Raw genomic sequence first — 14,861 nt, 5'->3', positions numbered from 1 at the left:
TTGATCCATACTCAGTTTTCTCCTATCACAGCCATTAAACTCTGTAACTGTTTTAAAGTCCCCATTGGCCTCATGGTGAAATCCCTGTGCGGTTTCCTTCCTCTCCGGCAACTGAGTTAGGAAGGACGCCTGTATCTTTGTTGTAACTGGGTGTATTGATACGCCATCCGAAGTATAATTAATAACTTCACCATTCTCAAAGGGATATTCAATGTCTGCTTCTTTTTTTTTTACCATACTACCAATTGGGGCCCTTCTTTGCGAGGTATTGGAAAACATCCCTGGTCTTTGTGGTTGAATCTGTGTAATGAAATTCACTGCTAAACTGAGGGACCTTAAAGATAATTATATGTGTGGGATACAGAGATGAGGTTGTCATTCAAAATCATGTTAAAACACTATTATTACACACAGAGTGAGTCTTGCTAAGCACATTTTTACTCCTGAACTTATTTAGGCTTACCATAACAAAGGAGTTGAATACTGACATAAGACATTTCAGCTTTTTATTTTTTATTATTTGTAACAATTTCTAAAAAACATAATTCCACTTTGACATTATGGGGTATTGCGTGCAGCCCAGTGACACAAATTCTAAATTTAATCCATTTCAAATTCAGGCTGTAACACAACAAAATGTGTAAAAAGTCTATGGATGTGAATACTATCTGAGACACTGTTGATAGTGTACAGCGGTAAAGTGACTAGGCATTAGCATATAAACTCAGCAAAAAAAGAAACGTCCCTTTTTCAGGACCCTGTCTTTCAAAGATAATTCGTAAAAATCCAAATAACTTCACAGATCTTCATTGTAAAGGGTTTAAACACTGTTTCCCATGCTTGTTCAATGAACCATAAACAATTAATGAACATGCACCTATGGAACGGTCGTCTACTGACTCTGAAAAACACCAAAAGAAAGATGCCCAGGGCCCCTGCTCATCTGCGTAAACATGCCTTAGGCATGCTGCAAGGAGGCATGAGGACTGCAGATGTGGCCAGGGCAATAAATTGCAATGTCCGTACTGTGAGACGCCTAAGACAGCGCTACAGGGAGACAGGACGGACAGCCGATCATCCTTGCAGTGGCAGACCACATGTAACAACACCTGCACAGGATCGGTACATCCGAACATCACACCTGCGGGACAGGAACAGGATGGCAATAACAACTGCCCGATTTACACCAGGAACGCACAATCCCTCCATCAGTGCTCTGACTGTCCACAATAGGCTGAGAGAGGCTGGACTGAGGGCTTGTAGTCCTGTTGAAAGGCAGGTCCTCACCAGACATCACCGACAACAATGTCGCCTATGGGCACAAACCCATCGTCGCTGGACCAGACAGGACTGGCAAAAAGTGCTCTTCACTGACGAGTCGCAGTTTTGTCTCACCAGGGGTGATGGTCGAATTCACGTTTATCGTCAAAGGAATGAGCGTTACACCGAGGCCTGTACTCTGGAGCGGGATCGATTTGGAGGTGGACGGTCCGTCATGGTCTGGGGCAGTGTGTCACAGCATCATCGGACTGAGCTTGTTGTCATTGCAGGCAATCTCAACGCTGTGCGTTACAGGGAAGACATCCTCCTCTCTCATGTGGTACCCTTCCTGCAGGCTCATCCTGACATGACCCTCCAGCATGACAATGCCCCCAGCCATACTGCTCGTTCTGTGCGTGATTTCCTGCAAGACAGCAATGTCAGTGTTCTGCCATGGCCAGCAAAGAGCCTGGATCTCAATCCCATTGAGCACGTCGGCGACCTGTTAGATCGGATGGTGAGGGCTAGGGCCATTCCCCCCAGAAATGTCTGGGAACTTTCAGGTGTCTTGGTGGAAGAGTGGGGTAACATCTCACAGCAAGAACTGGCAAATCTGGTGCAGTCCATGAGGACGAGATGCAATGCAGTACCTAATACAGCTGGTGGCCACACCAGATACTGACTGTTACTTTTGATTTTGACCCCCCCCCTTTGTTCAGGGACACATTATTCCATTTCTGTTAGTCACATGTCTGTGGATCTTGTTCAGTTGATGTCTCAGTTGTTGAATCTTGTTATGTTCATACAAATATTTACACATGTTAAGTTTTATGAAAATAAACGCAGTTGACAGTGAGAGGACGTTTCTTTTTTTGCTGAGTTTATGACAGAGTAGCAGCAGCGTAATGATGAATGTATGTGTGTTTTCGAGTATCAGTCCTGTGATTGTGCATAGAGACAGGGAAAAAATACAAGTCAAGTCCAAGGGTCAACTCAGTCTGTGTAGCCACTCTGTTAGCTATTTAACAAGCCTCATGGCTTGGGGATAGAAGCTGTTCAGGAGCCTCATGGGGTCAGACTTGCTGCACCGGTACCACTTGCTGTGCGGAGAGAACAGTCTGTGGCTTGGGTGGCTGGACTCTAACGATTTTCTGGGCCTTCCTTTCACACCGCCTTTTATACAGTCGTGGCCAAAAGTTTTGAGAATGACACAAGTATTAATTTTCACAAAGTCTGCTGCCTCAGTTTGTATGATGGCAATTTGCATATACTCCAGAATGTTATGAGTGATCAGATGAATTGCAATTCATTGCAAAGTCCCTCTTTGCCATACAAATGAACTGAATCCCCCAAAAACATTTCCACTGCATTTCAGCTCTGCCACAAAAGGACCAGCTGACATCATGTCAGTGATTATCTCGTTAACACAGGTGTGAGTGTCGATGAGGACAAGGCTGGAGATCACTCTGTCATGCTGATTGAGTTCGAATAACAGACTGGAAGCTTCAAAAGGAGGTGGTGCTTGGAATCATTCTTCTTCCTCTGTCAACCATGCGAAACACGTGCCGTCATCATTGCTTTGCACAAAAAGGGCTTCACAGGCAAGGATATTGCTTGCCAATAAGATTGCACCTAAATCAACCATTTATCGGATCATCAAGAACTTCAAGGAGAGCGGTTCAATTGTTGTGAAGAAGGCTTCAGGGCGCCCAAGGAAGTCCAGCAAGCGCCAGGACCGTCTCCTAAAGTTGATTCAGCTGCGGGATCGGGGCACCACCAGTACAGAGCTTGCTCAGGAATGGCAGCAGGCAGGTGTGAGTGCATCAGTGGCACAGTGAGGCGAAGACTTTTGGAGGATGGCCTGGTGTCAAGAAGGGCAGCAAAGAAGCCAGGGATTGGACTGCTGAGAACTGGGGTAAAGTCATTTTCTCTGATGAATCCCCTTTCCGATTGTTTGGTGTATCCGGAAAAAAGCTTATACGGAGAAGACAAGGTGAGCGCTACCATCAGTCCTGTGTCATGCCAACAGTAAAGCATCCTGAGACCATTCATGTGTGGGGTTGCTTCTCAGCCAAGGGAGTGGGCTCACTCAAATCAAATCAAATCAAATTTATTTATATAGCCCTTCGTACATCAGCTGATATCTCAAAGTGCTGTACAGAAACCCAGCCTAAAACCCCCAAACAGCAAGCAATGCATGTGAAAGAAGCACGGTGGCTAGGAAAAACTCCCTAGGAAAAACTCCCTAGAAAGGCCAAAAACCTAGGAAGAAACCTAGAGAGGAACCAGGCTATGAGGGGTGGCCAGTCGTCTTCTGGCTGTGCAGGGTGGATATTATAACAGAACATGGTCAAGATGTTAAAATGTTCATAAATGACCAGCATGGTCAAATAATAATAATCATAGTAGTTGTCGAGGGTGCAACAAGCACGTCCGGTGAACAGGTCAGGGTTCCATAGCCGCAGGCAGAACAGTTGAAACTGGAGCAGCAGCACGGCCAGGTGGACTGGGGACAGCAAGGAGTCATCATACCAGGTAGTCCTGGGGCATGGTCCTAGGGCTCAGGTCCTCCGAGAGAAAGACAGAAAGAGAAAAAGAGAGAATTAGAGAGAGCATATTTAAATTCACACAGGACACCGGATAAGACAAGAGAAATACTCCAGATGTAACAGACTGACCCTTGCCCCACGACACATAAACTACTGCAGCATAAATACTGGAGGCTGAGACAGGAGGGATCAGAAGACACTGTGGCCCCATCCGATGATACCCCCGGACAGGGCCAAACAGGCAGGATATAACCCCACCCACTTTGCCAAAGCACAGCCCCCACACCACTAGAGGGATGTCTCCAACCACCAACTTACCGTCCTAAGACAAGGCCGAGTATAGCCCACAACGATCTCCGCCATGGCACAACCCAAGGGGGGGGCGCCAACCCAGACAGGAAGACCACGTCAGTGACTCAACCCACTCAAGTGACGCACCCCTCCCATGGACGGCATGGAAGAACACCAGTAAGCCACAATTTTGCCTAAGAACACAGCCATGAATAAAGAATGGTACCAACACATGTGGCCCAGAAGTTAATTGACAGCATGCCAGGGCAGATTGCAGAGGTCTTGAAAAAGAAGGGTCAACACTGCAAATATTGACTCTTTGCATTAACTTCATGTAATTGTCAATAAAAAGCCTTTGACACTTATGAAATGCTTGTAATTATACTTCAGTATTCCATATTAACATCTGACAAAAATATCTAAAGACACTGAAGCAGCAAACTTTGTGTAAATTAATATTTGTGTCATTCTCAAAACTTTTGGCCATGACTGTAGAGGTTAGGCTAGGAAAAACTCCCTAGAAAGGCCAGAACCTAGGAAGAAACCTAGAGAGGAACCAGGCTATGAGAGGTGGCCAGTCCTCTTGTGGCTGTGCCGGGTGGAGATTAAAGCAGAACATAGCCAAGATGTTCAAATGTTCATTGATGACCAGCAGGGTCAAATAATAATAATCACAGTGGTTGTTGAGGGTGCAACAGGTCAGCACCTCAGGAGTAAATGTCAGTTGGCTTTACATAGCCGATCATTCAGAGTATCTCTACCGCTTCTGCTGTCTCTAGAGAGTTGAAAACAGCAGGTCTGGGACAGGTAGCACGTCCGGTGAACAGGTCAGGGTTCCATAGCCGTAGGCAGAACAGTTGGTGCAGTTGTAGAACTTTTGGAGGATTTGAGGGCCAAAACTTTTATTTTTCCTGAATGGGAAGAGGTGCTGTTGTGCTTTCTTCACAGCTGTGCCTACAGGGAGGAGGTCAGTGAACTGGCAGTGAGTGAACCATTTAGGTCATTAGGGATTTGGACACCGAGGAACTTGGAGCTTTAGACCCACTTTGCTGCAGCCCTGCCGATGTGTATGGGGGCGTGCTCACGCCCCTGTTTCCTGTAGTCCACCATCAGCTCCTTGGTCTGACTGATGTTGAGGGAGAGGTTGTTGTCCCGGCACCACACTGCCAGGTCACTGACCTCCTCCCTGTAGGCTTTCTCATCATCGCCGGTGATCAGGCCTACTACCGTCGGTGTCGTGACCAAACTTGATGATTGTGTTGGAGTCGTGCATGGCCACGCAGTCGTGTGTGACCTGGGAGTACAGGAGGGGTCTAAGCACACACCCCTGTGGGACCCCCGTGTTGAGGGTCAGTGTGGCGGAGGTGATGTTGCCTACCCTCACCACCTGGGGTTGGCCCGTCAGGAAGTCCAGGCTCTCTCCTTCTCTCTCTCTCTCCTCTGTTCTTTCTCACTCTCTCTATATCTCTTTTTCTCTCTCTTTCTCTACCTCTTTCCCTCTCTTTCTCTACCTCTGTCTCTCTCTCGCGCTGTAGCACTTTCCAGCTAGCACATAATGTTCTGAGAACCATATGTTTCATAAAGCTTGGTGAGAGCGTGGTTGTCCTATGGTTATTTTGCATAAACCTTCCCAATGCTCTGGGAATCGTGCAGGATACCCAGCTAGCACACAACGTTCTGAGAACCATTATGTTTCTTAGGTGGGAATTTCAGTACTTCAGCATAACGTTTCCTCATGGTTCTATTTCAAGTAATGTTCTCAAATATTTCAGAGAACATTAAGAAATAACGTTCTTCTGTGGGAACTCAGTACTTCAGCATGACATTTTGTACAGGTTTCCTTGTGGTTCTATTTAAATTCATGTTCTCAGAATGTGCAGAGAATGTTAAGAAACATCGTTCTTCTGGGGGAATTTCAGTACTTCAGCATAACATTTTCTGCAGGTTTCCTCATGGTTCTATTTAAAGTCATGTTCTCACAACATTAAGAAAACTTTCCATAAAAAACTAAAAGAAAACATTAACGTTCAAAGAACATTCTGAGAATGTTATTTTAAAACATATGCATTCTGTTCTCATTCTATCCTCTATCTTGTTAACCTCTTACATCTAGACGTTCCACTAGCGGAACACCTGCTCCAATATCCAATGATAGGCGTGGCGCGAATTACAAATTCCTCAAAAATACAAAAACTTCCATTTTTCAAACATATGACTATTTCACAGCATTTTAAAGACAAGACTCTCCTTTATCTAACCACACGCCGATTTCAAAAAGGCTTTACAGCGAAAGCAAAACATTAGATTATGTCAGCAGAGTACCCAGCCAGAAATAATCAAGCTAGCATATAATGTCACAAAAAACAAAACCACAGCTAAATGCAGCACTAACCTTTGATGATCTTCATCAGATGACACACCTAGGACATGATGTTATACAATACATGCATGTTTTGTTCAATCAAGTTCATATTTATATCAAAAACCAGCTTTTTACATTAGCATGTGACGTTCAGAACTAGCATACCCCCCGCAAACCTCTGGTGAATTTACTAAATTACTCACGATAAACGTTCACAAAAAACATAACAATTATTTTAAGAATTATAGATACAGAACTCCTTTGTGCAATCGAGGTGTCCGATTTTAAAATAGCTTTTCGGTGAAAGCACATTTTGCAATATTCTGAGTAGATAGCCCAGCCATCACGGCTAGCTATTTAGACACCCACCAAGTTTAGCCCTGACCAAACTCCGATTTATTATTACAAAAGTTTGATTACCTTTGGTGTTCTTCGTCGGAATGCACTCCCAGGACTACTACTTCAATAACAAATGTTGGTTTGGTTCAAAATAATCCATTGTTATATCCAAATAGCGGCGTTTTGTTCGTGCGTTCAAGACACTATCCGAAGTGTAAATAAGGGTCACGAGCATGGCGCATTTCGTGACAAAAGATTTGTAAATATTCCATTACCGTACTTCGAAGCATGTCAACCGCTGTTTAAAATCAATTTTTATGCAATTTTTCTCGTAAAAAAGCGATAATATTCCGACCGGGAATCTGCGTTTAGGTAAACAGACGAAAGAAAATAAAGCATGGGGTCGACTCGGGCACGAGCCTGAGTCTCACAGTACTGTGACCAGCCACTACCCAAACGCGCTACTTTTTTTCAGCCAGAGCCTGCAAAGCCACGATTCAGCTTTTTGCCGCCTTCTGAGAGCCCATGGGAGCCGTAGGAAGTGTCACGTAACAGCAGAGATCCCCTGTAATGGATAGAGATAATCAAGAAGGGCAAGAAATGGTCAGACAGGGCACTTCCTGTAAGGAATCTTCTCAGGTTTTGGCCTGCCAAATGAGTTCTGTTATACTCACAGACACCATTCAAACAGTTTTAGAAACTTTGAAGTGTTTTCTATCCAAAGCTACTAATTATATGCATATTCTAGTTTCTGGGCAGGAGTAATAATCAGATTAAATCGGGTACGTTTTTTATCCGGCCGTGAAAATACTGCCCCCTAGCCATAACAGGTTAAGTGCGTTGGCCGTGCACACTTATTAGCCACACCTGGTCTTAATGAGTGCTTGTTCCTTTGAAATGGGGTCTGTTTAAATAGACTGAAATGAACTGCTTTGCATGAGTAAAAAACATAGCATCATAGCTCGATTCTAGGGTGGTGCAGTGGACTAATTCCATACATAGAGAACAGAAGATCATAGGTTCAAATCTCACTGATGTGGTGCCATAAAAATAAATGTGCTTGCATGATTAATGCCTGAGCAAATGCAGTTCCATGTCTCCTATCTATGCTTAGAGTTCTAAACAGTTAATTACCTTCAAATAAACTATAATTTCTTTTCTCAGAATGTTGATGAAAGCTTTCAGGGAACCATAGTAAAATGTTCTTAGAACCTCCCTGCAACCTTAAAATGTATGTTTCCAGAACCGGCAAACATGTATGTTCCCACAACTTCCAAGGAACCAAATGTGCTAGCTGGGTTGTCACTAATCTAAATATGAGTAAATGTTTATTTTACGGTCAGTCCCAGGGGGAAATGTTTTGTTTGTTTTTAATTACAGAGCAGAGATGGTTACTAGGAACGATATAGAGGGGGAAGGCCGGAAAGAACCATGAGGAGCAGCAGGCTAAATTACTTTCATTTGGCAAGACCAGAGGAAAGCTTTTGTATCAAAGTGAAAGCTTCTGGCCATTAAATGAAAGATTTTCATTGAGGTGAAAAGAGTGGAATGCTGAACTGACTGAAGTCCTTCTAGATAATCCATTGATGGTCTTTCACATCGGCCAGAATGACTTAGGAGGGTACGTTACCACTCAGCGACGTTTGCTGAAACCCAGTCTTTGAATAACGGCTGGGCTGGTGTAGTGATGGTGAATGGGTCCGTTCATAACAAGGCTTGATTGTGAGGGGAATACTGTCGACTCATGGTAAAATCAAGACTGTATGGGCTCTCAGTGTGGTAACCAAGGGGACTGTCTGTCATCAAAGGATGAGGGATTTGATCTGTTTCACCTCTCTCACACAAACTCTCTCTCTACCTCTCTCTCTCTCTCTCTCTCTTTACCTCTCTCTCTCTACCTCTCTCTCTACCTCTCTCTCTCTACCTCTGTCACAGAAACAGACACACCTCCCACACACAGCTCTCTGTCCTCTGTGTAATGTACAACTCTCTGTCCTCTGTGTAATGTACAACTCTCTGTCCTCTGTGTAATGTACAACTCTCTGTCCTCTGTGTAATGTACAGCTTTCACACTCACTCTCTTTTCGCTTCCTTTTCTCATTCCATCTCCCTTCCTATTCCCATGTTCCCATGTTCCCATTCCCATGTTCTCTCTTTCTATTAGTCTCTCTTGTTCTCCCTCTCTCACCATCCTTCTGTTTCACAAGCAGTCAAAACATCTACTCCTACAACTCTACAACCAGCCAGTTGAGTAGATGATCGATCATGCTTATTGATCCTGATAACGGATCCTTATTTCTCTCTCTCAGGTGGAGACTGTGTTTGGCTCTCCCAACGTGACGGTGGGCTACCACGTAATTGGAGCAGACATGGTGTACCCGCCCTCTGTGGTGGTCGAGGCGCTTCACTCCTACGGCCGGGATAGGCTGATGGGTGACGTGCGACAGTTTGTCCCCATGGTAACGGCGCTGCCCAACACAGCCGCACCATGGAAACCCAGCCCAGCTATCAGCCTCCAGCTCAAAACAGGTCTGATGGTTTAGACTGGAGGAATATGTTTAAGATCATGTTGTTTTTCTTTCACTTATACTTATTAGTCTGCTCTGTGTTCATATACAAGACATGTTATTAAGGAGGCTGCAGGACATTAGTCTGCTCTGTGTTCATATACAAGACACATTATTAAGGAGGCTGCAGGACATTAGTCTGCTCTGTGTTCATATACAAGACATGTTATTAAGGAGGCTGCAGGACATTAGTCTGCTCTGTGTTCATATACAAGACACGTTATTAAGGAGGCTGCAGGACATTAGTCTGCTCTGTGTTCATATACAAGACATGTTATTAAGGAGGCTGCAGGACATTAGTCTGCTCTGTGTTCATATACAAGACATGTTATTAAGGAGGCCGCAGGACATTAGTCTGCTCTGTGTTCATATACAAGACATGTTATTAAGGAGGCTGCAGGACATTAGTCTGCTCTGTGTTCATATACAAGACACATTATTAAGGAGGCTGCAGGACATTAGTCTGCACTGTGTCCATATACAAGACATGTTATTAAGGAGGCTGCAGGACATTAGTCTGCACTGTGTTCATATACAAGACACATTATTAAGGAGGCTGCAGGACATTAGTCTGCTCTGTGTTCATATACAAGACACATTATTAAGGAGGCTGCAGGACATTAGTCTGCTCTGTGTTCATATACAAGACATGTTATTAAGGAGGCTGCAGGACATTAGTCTGCTCTGTGTTCATATACAAGACATGTTATTAAGGAGGCTGCAGGACATTAGTCTGCTCTGTGTTCATATACAAGACATGTTATTAAGGAGGCCGCAGGACATTAGTCTGCTCTGTGTTCATATACAAGACATGTTATTAAGGAGGCTGCAGGACATTAGTCTGCTCTGTGTTCATATACAAGACATGTTATTAAGGAGGCTGCAGGACATTAGTCTGCTCTGTGTTCATATACAAGACACATTATTAAGGAGGCTGCAGGACATTAGTCTGCACTGTGTCCATATACAAGACATGTTATTAAGGAGGCTGCAGGACATTAGTCTGCTCTGTGTTCATATACAAGACACGTTATTAAGGAGGCTGCAGGACATTAGTCTGCTCTGTGTTCATATACAAGACATGTTATTAAGGAGGCCGCAGAACATTAGTCTGCACTGTGTTCATATACAAGACATGTTATTAAGGAGGCTGCAGGACATTAGTCTGCACTGTGTCCATATACAAGCTCATATATATGGGGTTGAGTATTGAACTACAGTTACTCTGCCCTAATGTTCTCCATGTTCTATGATCTCAATGGGTGTTCTCTATGTGTTCCAGTTCTGCGCTTCATAGGTCCAGGAGATGACCCGCGTTCCTGTCGGTTCTCGCAGATGATGGAACAGAGGCTGGAGAACGTGTTCTCTGAGGCCCAGGCCAAGGTCCTGGACGTCCACACCAGACTCTCTGTCCAGGTACAGATATTATAGTACCATGGCCTCCTCCTCACTCACTAACCCTGTGACCTGTGGAGGTGGGGACTTCATGTGTACGTGGTCCTCTGTAGCTCAGTTGGTAGAGCATGGTGCTTGCAACTCCAGGATAGTGGGTTTGATTCCTGGTACCTGCTGTATGCCAAATGTATGCACACATGTCTGTAAATGGCTTCTATTTGGTATGAGTAGGAAATATGTGAAGACAGTATGTTGTCTTTCTGCTCTTCATGATGTCCTTGTTACTGGTCCCAGCAGGGCATTAATAAAGTTATATGGGTTTGTATTGTATACACATTTCCTAATACATAGCCTAAATCTCTAGGTACTCTTATCAAAGCTTCCCACCACAGATCAATTATTTCTTGTTTGTATCAGGATAAGGTAAGACCCAGATGCATACCGTGTTGAAGTGACAATGTTTATTCAGCAACAGGGGCAAAGGTACAGGACGGCAGGCAGGCTCAGGGTCAGGCAGAGGTCGGTAATCCAGAGACGGGGAAAAGGTACAGGACGGCAGACAGGCTCAGGGTCAGGCAGAGGTCGGTAATCCAGAGACGGGGAAAAGGTACAGGACGGCAGGCAGGCTCAGGGTCAGGCAGAGGTCGGTAATCCAGAGACGGGGAAAAGGTACAGGACGGCAGGCAGGCTCAGGGTCAGGCAGAGGTCGGTAATCCAGAGACGGGGAAAAGGTACAGGACGGCAGGCAGGCTCAGGGTCAGGCAGAGGTCGGTAATCCAGAGACGGGGAAAAGGTACAGGACGGCAGGCAGGCTCAGGGTCAGGCAGAGGTCGGTAATCCAGAGACGGGGAAAAGGTACAGGACGGCAGGCAGGCTCAGGGTCAGGCAGAGGTCGGTAATCCAGAGACGGGGAAAAGGTACAGGACGGCAGGCAGGCTCAGGGTCAGGCAGAGGTCGGTAATCCAGAGACGGGGAAAAGGTACAGGACGGCAGGCAGGCTCAGGGTCAGGCAGAGGTCGGTAATCCAGAGACGGGGCAAAGGTACAGGACGGCAGGCAGGCAGAGTGGTCAGGAGGGTAGAGAGGGTGGAGACAAGCACAAGGACAGGTGAAACAGATCAGGGCGTGACAGTTTGGACATCGGGATTTTAGTTATTTTACTTGAATGAACAGTTGATATTTATACCAGACTTGTGTTGATGCTGTGTTGTGGCTTATTTTACATGTTATGACATTAAACTTCAGTACAAACAAATCCAAAGAGTCTAAATATGGGTCATCTGATTGGTCATTTTGATGATGTGTGGCACAGTTTATATGGATAAAATCTCAAAGCATTTTGCACCTACCATTTTCACAGGCACAGCTCTGCAGTTGAAGAGGTTTGGCACTAGCAAAGCAAAATGCAAGCTGGTTATAATTGGAGCATAATTATCATTCCTAAGTGCATTGTTCGTGTGCCATTGTAAATAGAAGCTGTTCTCTGATCTGAACTGATGTGTTTAGGGAGACAGTGTTTGTGTAGTTTTAATGAGCTTCCTAGCTGCTGTGTTAACATGTCCACTATATTATGTATGTATGTCAAGGTTTAGTTTTTAGTTTTTGTGTAGTTGACGTTATAAACACTTTCACAGTGGCGAATGGCTTGCCAGCCGTTTTAATATCTTTATGGATTTAAGCATATTTTTGTTATGCTAATTATGTCAATAGATTTTATACCTCTGTAACTTATTACACATTAAAGTAGATTGATCTAAATTAAAACTATGTTGTGCAACTTTGTCTCTATGCCCCCCTTCCCCCTCCCCCTCTCTCTCCTCTTTCTCTCCTCTCTCTCTCTCTTTCTCTTTCTCTCTCCCTCTCTCCATTTCCCTGTCCTCTAGATGCTGAGTGTGTCTCAGTCAGTGGGTTCTCCTGCTGTGTCTCTGGTCTACATGGTGAGGAACGGGACCGCCCCTCTCAACGGCACCGCCGCCTCTAACCTCCTGGGTCAGCTGACTGCCGAGATGGTCGGCTACTTCCTGTTCTACCCACCGCTGGTCATTGCTGAACGTAAGTGCCCTAGTGCCTCCTCGATGCCCTCCTAACACATCCTCATGATCCACATCAAGTGTCCCCAGAAACAGATCTAGAATCAGGTTACCCCCCCCAATCCTAACCTTTACCTTTATTGGGGTTCAAATACAAAACTGACCTGAGATCAGAGTCTACGTGCCAACTTCATACTACTCCCTAGACACCCCTGTGGGTTTCATATAGCCTGCATGACACACTTCTGTCTGGGTATTTATAGCAGTGAGTAGCATGGGTCTCTTCAGAAGAAGGACTGAGGTACTGGAAGGACTTGTATAGAATAATGTGGACGAGTGACGTTCCCCAGCCCTTTGAGTAATTGGATGTTTGTGACTGTTGCTCGGCCATGTTCATGACTGTTGCCCTCTACAACGATGCATTTTTTTAATGATTGAGTCACTGTACTGTAAGCTCTGGATGCTAAGGTACAGCTAACCCCCTGCCTCCTCCTCCTCCTCCTCTGTAAGCTCTGGAAGCTAAGGTACAGCTAACCCCCTGCCTCCTCCTCCTCTGTAAGCTCTGGATGCTAAGGTACAGCTAACCCCCTGCCTCCTCCTCCTCTGTAAGGACAGGATGCTAAGGTACAGCTAACCTCCTGCCTCCTCCTCCTCCTCCTCTGTAAGCTCTGGATGCTAAGGTACAGCTAACCTCCTGCCTCCTCCTCCTCCTCTGTAAGGACAGGATGCTAAGGTACAGCTAACCCCCTGCCTCCTCCTCCTCCGTAAGGACAGGATGCTAAGGTACAGCTAACCTCCTGCCTCCTCCTCCTCCTCCTCCTCCTCTGTAAGGACAGGATGCTAAGGTACAGCTAACCTCCTGCCTCCTCTTCCTCCTCCTCTGTAAGGACAGGATGCTAAGGTACAACTAACCCCCTGCCTCCTCCTCCTCCTCCTCCTCTGTAAGGACAGGATGCTAAGGTACAGCTAACCCCCTGCCTCCTCCTCCTCTGTAAGGACAGGATGCTAAGGTACAGCTAATCCCCTGCCTCCTCCTCCTCCTCTGTAAGGACAGGGTGCTAAGGTACAGCTAACCCCCTGCCTCCTCCTCCTCTGTAAGGACAGGATGCTAAGGTACAGCTAACCCCCTGCCTCCTCCTCCTCCTCCTCTGTAAGGACAGGATGCTAAGGTACAGCTAACCCCCTGCCTCCTCCTCCTCTGTATTGACAGGATGCTAAGGTACAGCTAACCCCCTGCCTCCTCCTCCTCCTCCTCTGTAAGGACAGGATGCTAAGGTACAGCTAACCCCCTGCCTCCTCCTCCTCCTCCTCCTCCTCCTCCTCTGTAAGGACAGGATGCTAAGGTACAGCTAACCTCCTGCCTCCTCCTCCTCCTCCTCTGTAAGGACAGGATGCTAAGGTACAGCTAACCCCCTGCCTCCTCCTCCTCTGTAAGGACATGATGCTAAGGTACAGCTAATCTCCTGCCTCCTCCTCCTCCTCCTCTGTAAGGACAGGATGCCAAGGTACAGCTAACCTCCTGCCTCCTCCTCCTCCTCTTCTGTAAGGACAGGATGCTAAGGTACAGCTAATCCCCTGCCTCCTCCTCCTCCTCCTCTGTAAGGACAGGATGCTAAGGTACAGCTAATCCCCTGCCTCCTCCTCCTCCTCCTCCTCTGTAAGGACAGGATGCTAAGGTACAGCTAACCTCCTGCCTCCTCCTCCTCCTCCTCCTCTGTAAGGACAGGATGCTAAGGTACAGCTAATCCCCTGCCTCCTCCTCCTCCTCTGTAAGGACAGGATGCTAAGGTACAGCTAACCCCCTGCCTCCTCCTCCTCCTCTGTAAGGACAGGATGCTAAGGTACAGCTAACCCCCTGCCTCCTCCTCCTCCTCCTCTGTAAGGACAGGATGCTAAGGTACAGCTAACCTCCTGCCTCCTCCTCCTCCTCCTCTGTAAGGACAGGATGCTAAGGTACAGCTAACCCCCTGCCTCCTCCTCCTCCTCCTCTGTAAGGACAGGATGCTAAGGTACAACTAACCCCCTGCCTCCTCCTCCTCCTCTGTAAGGACAGGACGCTAAGGTACAGC

General features: G+C 46.1%; 1 protein-coding gene across 2 annotated transcripts in view; it reads left to right on the top strand.

Moving 5' to 3' along the window:
* The window catches only part of LOC106572775 (UPF0606 protein KIAA1549L), a 194,419-nt gene that overhangs the window by 67,002 nt on the left and 112,556 nt on the right, over positions 1–14,861 (top strand). For both annotated transcript variants that reach the window (XM_082969699.1, XM_082969700.1), the window contains 3 exons: positions 9,111–9,330; positions 10,651–10,784; positions 12,646–12,814. In XM_082969699.1, coding sequence (XP_082825825.1) covers positions 9,111–9,330; positions 10,651–10,784; positions 12,646–12,814 — 523 coding nt within the window. The remainder of the gene's footprint in view (positions 1–9,110; positions 9,331–10,650; positions 10,785–12,645; positions 12,815–14,861) is intronic.

Source organism: Salmo salar, chromosome 26, assembly GCF_965601325.2.
Source record: "Salmo salar chromosome 26, fSalSal1, whole genome shotgun sequence".
Taxonomy (NCBI): domain Eukaryota; kingdom Metazoa; phylum Chordata; class Actinopteri; order Salmoniformes; family Salmonidae; genus Salmo; species Salmo salar.
The sequence above is the reverse complement of the archived record's forward strand: the minus strand, read 5'-3'. Positions and strand labels throughout refer to the sequence as shown.